The 12,749-nt window shown below is 50.7% G+C and overlaps 4 protein-coding genes across 4 annotated transcripts; 1 reads left to right on the top strand and 3 right to left on the bottom strand.

Annotated features, from left to right (window-relative positions):
- Positions 1 to 144: 144 nt before the first annotated feature.
- AO090020000101 (putative histone-lysine N-methyltransferase (Ash1)) lies at positions 145 to 1,713 on the bottom strand (the record flags this gene model as incomplete). The annotated part of the gene is made up of 2 exons (XM_023238160.1): positions 145 to 590; positions 639 to 1,713. The coding sequence occupies 2 exons, from the start codon at positions 1,711 to 1,713 to the stop codon at positions 145 to 147; spliced, it is 1,521 nt and encodes a 506-aa protein (XP_023092697.1).
- Positions 1,714 to 2,944: 1,231 nt separating this feature from the next.
- On the bottom strand, positions 2,945 to 4,901 carry erf2 (palmitoyltransferase ERF2; the record flags this gene model as incomplete). Its single annotated transcript, XM_001824419.3, has 3 exons — positions 2,945 to 3,691; positions 3,750 to 3,858; positions 3,919 to 4,901. 3 exons carry the CDS (start codon positions 4,899 to 4,901, stop codon positions 2,945 to 2,947), a joined length of 1,839 nt encoding a protein of 612 aa, XP_001824471.1.
- Positions 4,902 to 6,696: 1,795 nt separating this feature from the next.
- Positions 6,697 to 9,747, bottom strand: pmt1 (protein mannosyltransferase 1; the record flags this gene model as incomplete). The annotated part of the gene is made up of 6 exons (XM_023238159.1): positions 6,697 to 6,734; positions 6,837 to 7,080; positions 7,277 to 8,737; positions 8,790 to 9,073; positions 9,130 to 9,419; positions 9,485 to 9,747. 6 exons carry the CDS (start codon positions 9,745 to 9,747, stop codon positions 6,697 to 6,699), a joined length of 2,580 nt encoding a protein of 859 aa, XP_023092698.1.
- An 809-nt stretch (positions 9,748 to 10,556) lies between these two features.
- On the top strand, positions 10,557 to 12,280 carry AO090020000106 (putative pre-mRNA splicing factor; the record flags this gene model as incomplete). The annotated part of the gene is made up of 3 exons (XM_001824421.3): positions 10,557 to 10,650; positions 10,721 to 10,774; positions 10,836 to 12,280. The coding sequence occupies 3 exons, from the start codon at positions 10,557 to 10,559 to the stop codon at positions 12,278 to 12,280; spliced, it is 1,593 nt and encodes a 530-aa protein (XP_001824473.1).
- Positions 12,281 to 12,749: the final 469 nt, after the last annotated feature.

Here is a 12,749-nt window from a genome sequence, read left to right as displayed (position 1 = left end):
CACGATCACCAGCAAAAAGCGCCATACGCGGCTTCCCCGCGACTGTCCATTTCTCCATCCGACAGTTGGGCTCGCAAGAATGGTTTACGAAACGAGCGATAGAGCCCCTGGTAGCATCGATGATCATGTTCTGATCAAAGTACATTAGGTAGTAGCACTGATAGCGGTCAATAAGTCGCCCGTCCACCAGAGAAAGCGTGAGCAAAGGATGCATACCTCGTTATTCTTATAAATCGTCCTCATTCGTTTCTCACATTCCGCTTGCGTTATGATTTCCCCTGTGTACTCCACAATGACCTGGTTAGGCTCGAATGTGCGGTTGCTACGAACACCGTATCCTCGGTCTTCCGTCTTGATGACTTCGACTCCAATATTGTATTTTCCGCCAGCCTTGGTTCTCTGTTTCAGTTCCTCGAAATTCCGATTTCCACACTCGGGGCCCACACCACAATTGGTGTCATCACATTCGTAGAACATGTAACGGTTCTGACATTCCTCGTCACAGCCAGTCTCTTCTGCACACATGCACTTGGATAGCTCCAATGGCTTGTTTGCTCGCCATATACTGGATGCTTCCCCGACAAAGACATCTATTCCACAAGTTAGCCATCATCGCGAGTTTCTGCTGGCAATCATACTCTTGTTTGTCTTTCTCCACTCATTGGGTTTGGGCTGACCAGAAGGGAGCGGAGAAAAGATATCGAAGGGGAGCTGGAAATCTCTTCCCTGCTTCAAGAGTCGATCTCCTGCAAACATCGGCATAGGAAGCAGTCTGCGTTGTGTGGGACCTTGACTTTTGCGCTTTGCATTTCTGCTCCTACTCTGCAGGGGCCGAGACTCTGTGTGTTCCTGGCCTGTGTACAATCCATGAGCTAACCAGCGCTTTGTCCTGGACCGAACCACAGGCTTGGGAGCCTCCTGCACGGCTTCTTCATTTTCCTGGATTTTGACAGGTAGATCGCTTTCAGAAATACGCCTCTTTTTCGCCGCAGGAGCCTCGCTGGCAGCCTTGGTCGGTTCCTCCTTGGGTGCAGTAGTTCGAGGTCGTAAACTAGCCCGCCGGCCAAGTTCTTTACCCTTTCCCATCACGTCACGCGAGCGTTTTCCCAAAACGCTGCTAGCCCGGCCAACAAGGTCTGAAGCCTTCTCTAACAGACTCAAACGAGACGAGCGTCTGACTGGCGACTTGATTTCTTTAGCCGTTACAGTAACTTTGCCCTTATTGCCGTGCCCTTCTTCAGTCAGGATCCGCTCTACGCGCTTCCGTAAAGTGCGTTGTTGCAGTGACGTGCCCATGTCACTGGCCTGCAGCTCTTGCGAGGACTTAGAAACTGGAGTATCTGGGGCCAATGGATGGTCCCCTTCAGTCTCCATATTGCCTTGTGCCAGTGTTGCTTCACTCCAGGACTCCATGACCGCTATGCTGTGGCGCAGGTGGGAGGCCTGGGACCTCTTTCCGCCTTCAGCTTTATCGACTAGAGTCTCACCCGAGACCACAGGGTTATTTTCGCCAGCCGTAGACAAAGTCCCTTGGTTATCTATCTCCATGTCGCCATCGAGTTGTGCCTCCCCCCGTAAAGAGGCGCGTGTTACACGTGTAGATCTTCGCCGTACAGGCGGCTTTTCCTCGGTAGACGCGTTTTCATTGTTGCTGGAAGTCTCCGAGCGACTGTTCTCGGGGGTGAGGAGTTGTTCTGAATACTCAAAGGCCATTGTGTCGTCAGCGGGCTCGTGCGTGTGCTTATTGAGGTCTGAAAGGGTTGCGGGAGTCGCGGGAGGCGCGCCGGCTGATCTAAGTTGACTTTCCATCCCAAGGGTCTCGGGATTGATTTGCGGTGAGTATTTGAGACTGCAGGGGGGAGGGAAACCGCCCGGAGGAGCGAATCGATAGTGCCTTCGAGGGCCTTATGCGTCAAATAAAGAGGGGGGCTGAGATCCGGCTGAGCTGACCTGATTTCCCACGTACGGGGGTCGAGGTGGCTGCCTCTTATCAGGACTGACTGTGTTAGGGCCTACACTTTGGGGATCATATTAGAAACTCAAAGAAGAAGGCTCTGACGCGCAACTTCCGACTGGGAAATGGCGGCGAGAAGGCTGGCTTGAGGGGCACGGGCGTGGTATGGAGAGGGAATGGGGGAGAAGAAGAGGAAGGAGAGATGCGGAGAGGGTTGAAGAAGTCCGTATCGCAGGCACGGCGGAATGCAGAACCAAAAGGGAAGCGAGACAGCCAGCAGGACTGAAGTTCGGCCCCACGCATAAATTCCCCCTGAGGGTAAGCAAGAGTAACACTCAATGTGATTGGGGTCCAATTGTTTGGTCTCGGACCAGAGCATACGCCACTACTAATCTATACCCTTCCCATCCATCCCATTTCTGATATTGCCCTCTCCCATCGCCGCCTACCTCAGCTGTCATGGCTACCTCCAGACTACATGCTCGGCGATCTACTACGTGCCATTTTGGACCTGGATGGATTATTCATAGTCTATCTGCAGCTTAGGGTTTCGATATCATACAAAATATCCCTCGTATAACGTAATATCAGAGTCAAAACCAACAATTGCCTCAAAGAAGGATTCCTCGAAGGGGACAGAAGAAAGGAACCGAGTCACAAGAAGGAGAGTGTAGAAGAAAGCACAAATCAATAAACCAAAGGCGCTTGGTTCGACGTGTATATAAATCGCCTTGAAAGACCGGGATGGGAAGGAGGGAGAGAAGAAGATATGCCTATTCATACATGCACGAAGAGGCTAGATAAACCTAAATAAATAAATGAAAGAGAATAATGAAGGACCGTAAAGCCGTTATTATTTGAATGTATCCTTAGAAGAAAGAGAGAAACTAATGATGGCTGATGCCAGAGAAAGGTAGAAGAAGAGCCCTATCTATAAAAATAGTGTCTGGTGGGCACTCCATGGAGTAATTGCGAGGATCGTTACTGACCTCAATCCTGCGGCTGATCAGAAGGGACATGCTGCATCTCTATGCCTGCTTGAGCTTCAACGTCTCGCGGAAGGTATTTCCGTTTCACCATGCTCAAGCGCTGGTCACCCTCGTGATATGGCTTCTTGAATTGCATGTATGTCGGGGGTCGTGGTCGCCCAAAAACTGATATCCAATTCTTCAGGATATTTCCTTGAGTAAAGGGCCGATGACGGTCCGCTTTCGCAAACTTGTGGGAGTTTAGATATTCCCTAGTAGTCTCTCCCCGGCCAACCAGAAACAGGTGGTAGGCCCAGAGGGAGGCTGGATACGGAGCCGCAACGGCTCCGTAAAGGACCATAGCCCAAGGCACCCTCCACTGATCGATCGCATCGTTGAAAGAAATGCCTTCTCGTGATCGATATACGAGGATATGCGCTAGGCTTGCGCCGATCAAAAACAAGGCGAGGAGTGTAGACGAGCCCACAAAAGTGAAAAAATACCGATAGTTGCGACGGCCGACACAGTTGTTAAGCCAGACGCAATGATGATCAAGTGTTTCGATACAATTGTCGCAGACACGGCAATGATAGCAACGCGGAGGTCGCCAGATATTGCAGGTCTTGCAGAATTTCACTGGCACGTCCATTGCTGCAACCTCAGAGGTCGCCAACTTGACCATCACCCAGTCATTCGTTGGTGGACCTATAGCTAGCGGATCATCCGACGGATCTGGTGGTGGCATCGAGTGAAGATTACGAGGAATGATCTGACATAAGGGAATTAGCGATAAAGGCGTCGTACCTTAAGATGGAGACATTTCTTACCCCAGGGTCAACGACAGAGGCGTGCAAAAAGGAGGAAAAGCATAGATAGAAGAGATACGCAAACAATATGGGGATAGCGGGTGAAATATTGTGCCAAAGCCAAGGTGCCCTGCGCAAGGTCAGCAGTCAACTTTTTGGGCAGCTCTACTCATATAGGAAGGTATCTTACGAGAACCCAAAGAACAATGCTGATGGCACAACTACTAATACCCCAGTCGCAACATTGACGGGCTTGTCCCGAGAGTTTTGGAACCTCCCACCACCACAGAAAATAGTGTTGCCAAGGAAATATTCATAGTTCTTGCCTAGACGGCTCTTGCTTACCGTCCGACTCTGTTTTTCAATAGATCCAGGGGACGAGCCGGCTGATGACAGCCGCTCGTGATTCCGACTATCGCGATGCTCTTGGCCGCCGTTTCTATTTGGCGGGGATAAGAATGAAAGAGGGGATCTTTGGGATATGTCATGACCGTTTTGACTGGAAGCGCTCACACCCAAGTTGAGATGAGGTTGAGAAGGTTGGTTATGTCTTTCTTTGTCGCGTAGAAGTTTAGCACTTTCGCCTATACTTCGCGCTGTTGTATTACCGATAGGACTGGCGTTTGATGTATTTCGGTCAGGGATGATGGGATCTGTGAATTCCGTGCCTCGGGACGGAGGAACTTCTTGCTCCTGTGGGATAGAGCTCTGAGCAAGCGTACTGTTGGATATTAAACTGCGTCTATTTTGACTTGCGTGATCAACCCAATCTTCCGATGATTCTGTTCCTTTCGTCATAGGGCGACCTCGATGGGCTTGGAGTCGCTGAGAAGATAACGGCCGAAAAAAGCCTTGCGCTGTCAATGAAGGAATGTGGCTCCGGCTCAGTCTGCTATTTGAGCTTCCTGGTCGATTTGTTGCTTGGCTGATAATAGAACTCCTCACAGGGGGAGGACCAGGCCTACTAGATACGGATGGCCGTGACCGGTGCTGTGCGTGCGAGGAGACTCCGGTATTTGATTGCGATTGATCACCGTCTTCAGAAGCTATATCCTCCGTTACTCGAGACGAGATACCTCCCACGGAAGGCGGGCGAGGAATACCCAGCGCATGTTGCGTGGGCCCTAGATGTGGCGCATCGCTTGTTTCTGAGTTGGTTGACGAGAATGCCATGATGTTTTGGATGAGTAGTCGTTATGATGCTAGCAATTGATACGGAATTTCATGTTGTGGCTAGACGAAGGAGAGGGATATTGAGCGTGCTATAATCCAAGGGTCGCTGTAATTGAGTGCGCGACTATCAGAACGGGGATAAGAGTTGGTCAAGGAGCGACAGCGACAACGAAAGGGAAAGAAACGAAACAAAGCCGAAAGTATGATTAAGTTAAAGAATGTAAGCAACCTGAGATCAGACTGTCAGTAAGCCGTGTGCGATTTTGATGTCAAAGAACGCGGCGCCGAAGATAACCTCCCTATACGATTCGACAATAGGGATTCCGAACAGCACGAACCTTTAAATAGAGTTGCGATCGACTGCAAAGCAGCTAACCAGCCAGTTACATCACGACAACGATGCGAACTGCATGCTGTGCAAGTCCTAGAAAGTCGAAGGAAGGGACAGCAAAAGACACCCCTCGCCCGTCCAACGGCGTGCACGAGCATTATCGCATTCGATGTGATCCCCTACTTGCCCAATCCTAATCCGGTTAGGGCCAACAGACTAGCCGGGCCTTACTAAGCGTCGGGAGCTGATGGGCCAACGAAATGTCACCTGATGTGATGCGCCGGCAACATCATCGTCCGACACCCACGCATTCTCCCACCTCTCTAAAGAGATCTCCGGTTTACCTCACCACCTTCTATACCTCGCAACCACCAAAATGTCGTCAATTGCTGCTATGGCCTCCCGCCAGGCCTTTGCTCGCCAGTCTGTTTTCCGTGCCCCCGCCCGCCGTTTCTACAGCTCCAAGTTGGAGGAGGCTAGCCTCGACAAGGCTCCTCGTCGTGACCCTGAGCTTTACGTACGCAACTTCGGCTTGGTCAATTGGGCTCATGAGGTCGAACTCTAACTTTATATAGGTCCTGCTCGGTGTGATGTCCGGTGCTTTCCTTGCTGCTGGATGGTAGACGCCCTTTTCCGCACCCACTTTACAACCCACGACCGGCCGCAAAAATTCCCCAATTGCACGTGGAAGCGAAACAAATTACTAACAATTCTTTCCTCATAACAGGTACTTCGGCAAGAAGCCCACCTCCGTGACCTCCGAGAGCAACGTGCGCATTGGCGACAGCGCCATGCCTTGGGAGCGTGAGGACGACGGCAAGGTCTACAAGTACCAGTACCACCCTCACGGTGACAAGAGCCAGCCTCTCAGAAACGCCCCCAGCGCTCTGAACACCGTTATTGTGCCCAACGTTACTCTGCCGGCTGTATGTTCCTTCCCCACCTTGCTCCAGGATACCATTTTCTACCGGCTTTCGCGATGTTCGTGAGTGAATAACTACTAAGATAACATGCAGGATCTCCATGAGCGCTACAACAAGTATGGCAAGGAGGAGTGGGATTACTAAATGGTCATACAGCTACATAGAAGGCTATTAGGGGGTTGGTTGAGGGGCATCTCAACACTGGTCGCTGTATACTAAAATTGCTGTGAAGAGTAGAGAAGCGTTGTGCATAGTACATCTTGACGGGAATCAAATGGAGACTGCTTTTTTGCATTACAACCAGGAGCCTCTGGGTGATTAGTGGTATACGGTAGGCCATCGACCCTGTGGGAAGTAGTCATGTACAAAGTCACATTTCGTTAGATCAAAGAGGGATAAAGAAAAATTAGTCTCTGGAAAGGAAGTACAGGAGAAGAAGATAGTCAAGATTGACGATTGTTGAAACACAAGGAAAGGAAGAAAATTCGCGGTAGCAGCATGCAAAAATCCAAGATGCCTCGTTTCCATTCACTCCAAGAGGTTAGTTAGTAGCCTCGTTCCCTTCACTGGCGGGCTTTGCTTCGGGAGAATTAGGCTCCGCAGCAGAGCTATCCCCCGCGGCGGAGGCTGGACCATCATCCGCAGATTGTTCCTGCTTTCCAAGAGTCTCGGGATTCTGACCCTCAACGTCTGGATGCGGTGGGGCTACTTGGCCATTGATCATTTCGACCTCATGGCCATGCTCCAAGCGAGTACGAGTCTCATGGCGAGTCTCAAAGGATACTTTGCCCTCCTTGGCAAGGGCGGCAACAAGCTTCTCGTCCAAAATATTGCCATCCTGATCACGGTATTCAACCCGTGCCTTAGCACGAGGGGGCTGGGGCTCCGGGGTAACATTAGCGTCGTCCGCTTCTTCCGCTTCTTCCTTGAGGATTTGTTGGTCTTGCTGTGGTGGAGGGGCTACAGGGGCCTCAGGAGGAGGTGCCTGTGTTGTTGGTATAGCGACATTGGTATTTGTAAAGTGGGTTACATATTGGCCAAGCTAATGTATCCTTGTCAGCCGTCGTGATGCGATACGCCTAGTAGCCTCGTCGGGGAGGTTGCCATTTCGGAACACTTACGTCAGTATGGAAAGTGTTGCAGTCGAAATCCCAGGTGTCCAATAGTTTCACCTTGCGGCAAGCGTCTGGAGTCCAGGGGTTGCCATAGACCAAAGGAGAATAAAGTGTGAAAGTGAAGATGCTCAGTGCGAGGAAAATACCGGCCAACGCCTTGCCAATGGCGGGCCTGGATGCTAGTCCAAGAGCATGGATACGGTTGGCAAGGAAGTCGAATTCTTGACACAAGGTGATAATGGCAAAGTAAAGCGCTGGAAGATAATGATGGAGAAAGAGTTGCCGGGCCATGAGGTAGAAGGGGAAATAGTGGAAGGCCCATCCTAAGACACTTGTGCCAACCTCGTAGTCAAATCTCTTGAAATTAACGTTCCGATAGTCCGCACAATTACGTTGCCAGCGAAGGATGGAGATTCCCTTAAATAGTACGTAGATGCCAATTGCCAATGTCGAGGACCACCAGATAAGTGGGTTGCCAAGGAGGTAGATCTGGCGATGATCAGCGCCCCAGAAATTAATGCCACGGAGCAGCGTTGGCCACGACGGGGGTCGCGAATCCCAAGCATGGGACTCCGTCAATCCCGCGTTGGTCGTCCACATCACCTTCTGGAGTTCCCAGAACTTGCCCAAAAACCCGGGGTTTCGGTAATTGACCTTCTCTGCATCCGCCGGCAGCATTGGGTGGCTGTTGGACTCGATGTACCAAACACTGTTGGGCAAGGTGCCTCCCTTCGCGCAAGTCACCTCTTGCTGCTCCCAGCCCCAGTCGGGAAGTTTGACTTTGTGGGAGAATAGGACGCAGCCGGTCATGACGTGCACCAACTTGAATTTGGATTGGATGGTCCTCAAGCGCTTCTTGGCTTCTTCGCCCTCTGACATTGACTTGACGATTTCTACGCGGAACATATCATTTGCATCACCAGCGAACCCCTCGAACCCATAGGCAGATACTTCATATTGCCAATCCGCCTCAGTCACGGGGGGGCGCTCGTCGTGTGAATGGACTCTTCTCTGAGTCATCAAGTGGTTCAATCTAATGATAGCACCATCTTCAATATACTCAGCGGTAATGTTATCCCAGGCAAAAGGACCCGCGATTTCTCCGTCAGGGCCAAGAGGTTGAGTCTGATTCTCCGCAATGAAGACGTTGTTTTCGTCCTTGTGGGGATAGAGTGTAATCTGCTGTTGTTTGCTTCCTGTAGGGTACATGTGGTTGTGAGAATGAAGGTAGCCACCCTGCGTATTATGGTGACGAAGCGTGATACGGGAGCCGAAAGCAACGTCAGCGGGAACATCTTGCATCGCCTTCGAGTTTAATGTAGCCTGGAACTCAGACGACATAAAACCATCGCCCTCACCCGGATTTACCAGACACAGGAAATGGATTGCAAACATTCCACAGTAGAAGCCCAATGGAATGACGATGAGGCAGAAGAACCGAGCAAAGAAATGCTTAAACCACAAGCGCTACAAGGACATTAGCAAGAACTAGGTAAGGCTCGAAACCCAGAGCACATACCGGAGTGACATTATTTGTATCCCCAAGAAGAACCCACAGTTGAATGATGGTTAGAGAACCAACCCAAGCAACTGTGAAAAGGCCAACCCATTTAACACTTAAAGTAGCACCAAGACATAGGCCAGTAGCAGCTAACCAAAACCACCAGGGTCCACGGAAGGCGTGCGATGGGCCTAGTTCTTGCTGGTTCGTGAAAGATGTGAATGACATGGCCGTGAGTGCAGTAAAGAACACCAGCGGCGAGTCTAAGAGGATCAGACGAGACTGGGTGACCAGGGCGTTCTCTGTTAAGTAGTTAGCGTGTGTGGGTATCCAGACTGAGAAAAATAGATCAACCCACCGAATATCACCACACCAGCACCTAGCACGGCAGTCGTGGTGCGACATCCCGATGCTTTCAATGTCAAGAACATCAAGGACACCGTAAGCACACCCATGATAGCTGGGAGCATTCGCATTGCCACATATGGGACTCCTGCTGCCAAATAGTCCTTTCCAATTTCCTTGAAATCGAAATCGCCATTGAATCCAGCCAACCAACCCGCAAGTGTAATAAGAAGTTTAGCGAGTGGCGGGTGAACATCCATGAAAAAGCGGCCCTTGATATATTTTGACGCAAAACCACCAAAACTGTGCGTGAAATGATTAGCCCAATGCGGGTCCTCTCGCGCGATTACAGAGGTACTAGGACATACTGGACTTCGTCGAAGACAACGCTTGTCGGCTGATAGATTCTAAAGAGACGGACAGCAGTAGCGACCAAGGTGACGAGAACCAAGGCCTTGTAGTCGGAAGTAGGAAGGCTGAAAATACTGTTGTCCTTCACTCCATCCGAACCATAATTCAGCGTTTCCACGGGTGCCTTCTTGCGGTTTTTCGGCCTCGGGGAGCGACTTGAGGAGCGGGTAGACTTCGTTGGAGGCTGGACCTCCAGGGCGTTCTTGGATTTGGGCGACATTTTGGCGCCAATGGGGGGTAAAAAAAGACTAGAGATCGGAAGAAAGGAACAGTATCCAGAGAGATGAAAAAGGAACGAAGATCATCCGAAGATATCACAGATATGCGAAGAGGGTAAGCACGAGCTATGGAGGCTCCGACTCCAGATGGAGCTTATGACAACCCCACGCCGAGCAACGAAGCCAAATAAGAAATGAGGACAATCAATCAACGAGAGTAGTAGGTTAGCAGACTATACGCCATGACAGAACACAGAAAAGACAACAACTAGAAAAGATACATTGACCGTTGAAGAGGGAGACAACACGTGTGGGACAAATTAGGAGACGAATGAAAGCGGTAGTCCGGTTTAAGGCCAGATCGTCGGGGACAAGGACTGAGGTTGGAGTTCACTAGCAAGGAAGCTAAGGTCACGACGGAGAGTAGTCCCGGTGGCAGCCCTGGTTTGGCATTCCCCACGAACACAAGCCCCTAATTCAAACAGAAGAGCTTAACACAAAACCCTTTGTCCAATGTGTGGGAAATCGGTCTTAAATAGAAAGTAACCCAAGTTGTATTATGCAATTGAATTAATTGCATTATTTCCAACAGAAAAAGAAGAATTTCGAGAAATTATTCGCTAAGACAAAGTCCCCACCAATAAGCACCTCAACTCGACTAGCGCGCGGCTAGTCCAACCGCCGCGAGAGCCCCAGTAGCCGCGCCCAAGATGAGGTAAGGCAAGCAAAAGAAGAACGCTTGTCGCTGCTTTTCCAACCCCAGTTATCACTTGCATCCCCACCCACCATCGGCTTGACCTGTGTCTCGAACATGGCGTCTACAAGCAATGGAAATACCCCAAACTTGCCGGAGGAGGTGAGCAAACCTCCGGAAGGTGTTGTTCTGCCACCCAAAGATATTCGAGGTAAGTTTCATTTCACTCGTTTTGACCTCAGTTCTTTCAATTGAGAAAACCGTTACTTACGCATGCACAGCGATCGTGGAGAAGACCGCAGGTTATGTTGCAAGGAACGGTATCGTCTTCGAAGGTGAGTTGCCAAATGCGCCAGGAGCCTTTCCTGGATCGGAAAATTGACCAACCATTGTCAGATCGCGTACGCGAGAAGGAACGCAATAACCCGAAATTCTCATTCCTCAACCCAAACGATCCTTATGCGAGCTTTTATCAGTGGCGACTTACGGAAATCAAGGAGGGCAGGGGAACTTCTGTGTCTGCAGGGCGACCGGGCGAGCCAGCTGTAGCTCCTGAGCCGGAGCAACCTACAGGTCCCGAACCGCCAACAGAGTTTCACTTTTCGGCGCGGATGCCGATAATCAACGCGCAAGACCTGGAGGTTGTTAAGCTTACGGCTCTATTCGTGGCCAAGAGGGGGAAATCCTTCATGACAGCCTTGTCCCAGCGAGAAGCCAGGAATTTCCAGTTTGAGTTCTTGCGCCCGCAACATAGTCTCTATCAATTTTTCACACGACTGGTCGACCAATATATCATATTGCTGCGATCAGAAGGACTTGACCAGGCGACGTCCGAAAAAGCCCGCCTAGCAGAATTGGAGCATAACGTGCAAAACAAGTATCATATTCTAGATCGCGCGAAGAAGCGCGCGGAGTGGGTGAAATACCAGGAACAGCAGAAACAAAAGAAAGAGGAAGAGGAAGAACAAGAACGCATCGCTTACGCGCAGATTGACTGGCATGACTTCGTGGTTGTCGAAACCGTGCTGTTCACAGAAGCCGATGACCAGGTTGACCTTCCCCCGCCCGCCTCTCTCAATGATCTCCAATCCGCTTCTCTGGAGCAGAAAGCTATGATGTCCCTAAACCCTCTTCGCATTGAAGAAGCCATGCCGACAGAGGAGGAAGCACCGACCTATTATAACGCCTACCCGGTTCAACCAGAGCCAATGCCCCAGCCGGTCGTCCAGCCTGCTGGGCCAGCATTCCCTCCTCAAGTACAGCCCTCCCAACCCCTCCCAGTCGCTGCCGCCGCGGCACAGGAGGAAGACCAGCGTATCCGCGAGCGAATGGAGGCTCGCGATCGCGCCGCTGCAACTCAAGCGGCTGCCAAAGCCGCCCCAGGCCAACAACCGATGCGTATACGCTCCGACTATGTCCCGCGTGCGCAGGCACGCCGTCTCAACCAGTCTGGGGCAACGGCACTCTGTCCTAACTGTCACCAACAAATCCCAGTTGCCGAACTGGATCAACACATGCGTATTGAATTGCTCGATCCCCGGTGGAAAGAGCAACGCGCCAAGGCCGAATCCCGCAGCGCTACGACCAACCTGTCAACCGCCGACGTGGTCAACAACCTCAAACGTCTCGCCAGCCAGCGCAGCGACGTCTTCGATTCTACAGTACTTCCGGGGGCCCCCGATCCGGAAGAAGAAGCGAGAAAGAAGCGCATGGCGTTCGAGAATGCCCCTGGCGCAGGACCTACACCGCCGATGGTCGGTCCTGCCGGTGGCCCACCAAATCCTCAAAACATGAATATCGAAGAACAGATCAGACATCTTCACGAGCGTTACCGGCAATGATCAAATATCCGTTGGGTTTTTTGGTGATTGGACCGTTCATCGGCGTTTTTCATCTGGAGTTATCGGTCTTCTTTCAAACCATTCTTATCCTATTGAGACGTACGTCTAAGCAGATGTAAAATATCCTTTCTGCCTTCTTATATCTGATGATCGTTTATTGAAGCTCGCTCGAATTTTCCCAGGCGGGAACTCAACAACAGTAGATATTTATACCAGAATGCCATTCCTCAGTATGAGTTAAAAACACCTGGTCCCACAGTCTGTATTTAGTAGGCTCTAATCTAGCCATCTTGAAAGCATTGCCTTAAGAACAAACTCTGTTTCTTGTAATCTCCCCCAGCCAGACTGCACTCTGGCTACTATATGTGAAACCTCAAAAGCATGTATTATCAGACCCTCTATACCTTATGTGCATATAACCATGGGCCTACATGCCCCTGCATCATCCCGTACATTAGAACCGTGGACG

The sequence above is a fragment of the Aspergillus oryzae genome, chromosome 6 (genome assembly GCF_000184455.2).
Source record: "Aspergillus oryzae RIB40 DNA, chromosome 6".
NCBI classification, from domain to species: Eukaryota; Fungi; Ascomycota; class Eurotiomycetes; order Eurotiales; family Aspergillaceae; genus Aspergillus; species Aspergillus oryzae.
Note: the sequence above shows the minus strand (reverse complement) of the source record. Positions and strands in the feature narration are given on the sequence as shown.